The sequence below is a fragment of the Aplysia californica genome, unplaced genomic scaffold (genome assembly GCF_000002075.1).
Source record: "Aplysia californica isolate F4 #8 unplaced genomic scaffold, AplCal3.0 scaffold00121, whole genome shotgun sequence".
NCBI lineage: Eukaryota > Metazoa > Mollusca > Gastropoda > Aplysiida > Aplysiidae > Aplysia > Aplysia californica.
Genome location: NW_004797391.1, coordinates 1104812 through 1105730, shown reverse-complemented (window position 1 = coordinate 1105730; position 919 = coordinate 1104812). Strand labels below are relative to the sequence as shown.

General features: G+C 46.0%; 1 protein-coding gene across 1 annotated transcript in view; it reads right to left on the bottom strand.

Annotated features, from left to right (window-relative positions):
* The window catches only part of LOC101862264 (cell cycle serine/threonine-protein kinase CDC5/MSD2), a 969-nt gene extending 357 nt beyond the window's left edge, over positions 1 to 612 (bottom strand). The window contains exon 1 of the mRNA XM_005096141.1: positions 1 to 612. This exon is cut by the window's left edge and continues 357 nt beyond it. Within this exon, the coding sequence (XP_005096198.1) occupies positions 1 to 612 (612 nt within the window).
* Between the last annotated feature and the right edge of the window lie 307 nt (positions 613 to 919).

The window sequence follows — 919 nt, the reverse complement described above, 5'->3', positions numbered from 1 at the left end:
TTCGAGTTTAAAGGCATCCTCCACAGGTTGACCTTTGCTGTACTCAGGAGCGTGGTATTCGGGAGTCCCGCCCCAACGTTTACAACTCTTGTTGGGAATGAGCTGAGCGTGACCGAAGTCGCATAATTTAGCGTTTCCTTGCATGTCTATCAACACGTTTTCAAGCTTGACGTCTCCGTGAACGATGTGCCGGTCGTGGAGATATAGCAAGGCGTCGACGACCTGAGTAAAGTACTTGGTGACCTCAGCGTCCGTGAGACAAGTCATTGCTTCAAAGAGGTCCGTGGGGTGGTATTCCATCGCTATGACAAATTCTCCTGGACATGAGAGCGCTTTATCAACTTGGATGATGTTGGGGTGTTGTACGTTTTGGAGAAATCGAATCTCATTGCAGAAATAGAAATGCTTCTTACGGTAATTGCGCTCACCCTCAAGAAACATGAGTCTTTTCAAAGCCTTTTTCTTGCCTGGGTCGTTTACATCTGTAGCTACAACGACTTGGCAAGAACCGCCTTTCGCTATTTCCGTGTCTTCTTTCAAACCAAGCGCCTCTGTTGCACTGACCGAGTAGGTCTCGTAGACCTCGGGGGGAAGGTTCATCATAGTGGACATAGTGAAGCTCTGCACGATATAGCACCGACAACAAACTACACCAAGCACTTGCTCGAAGAAAAATACACGTGAAAAGTCACACAGTTCGTATTTTCTTGTCAGCCGCTAACAAGCACTTTGTGTCACAGTTGATAAAGTACACACCAAAGTCCAGAAATGAACTAAAGTTTTTACTGGTCAAACGTCCTGACGTGTAAGAGTCCCAGAAATAATCGCAATGACAGCTTGTTAACACAGCGATATAACTCCCAGAAGTAGAAAACAGCGGACCTGAAGCACAATGATAGTACTCCCAGAAGTATACAAC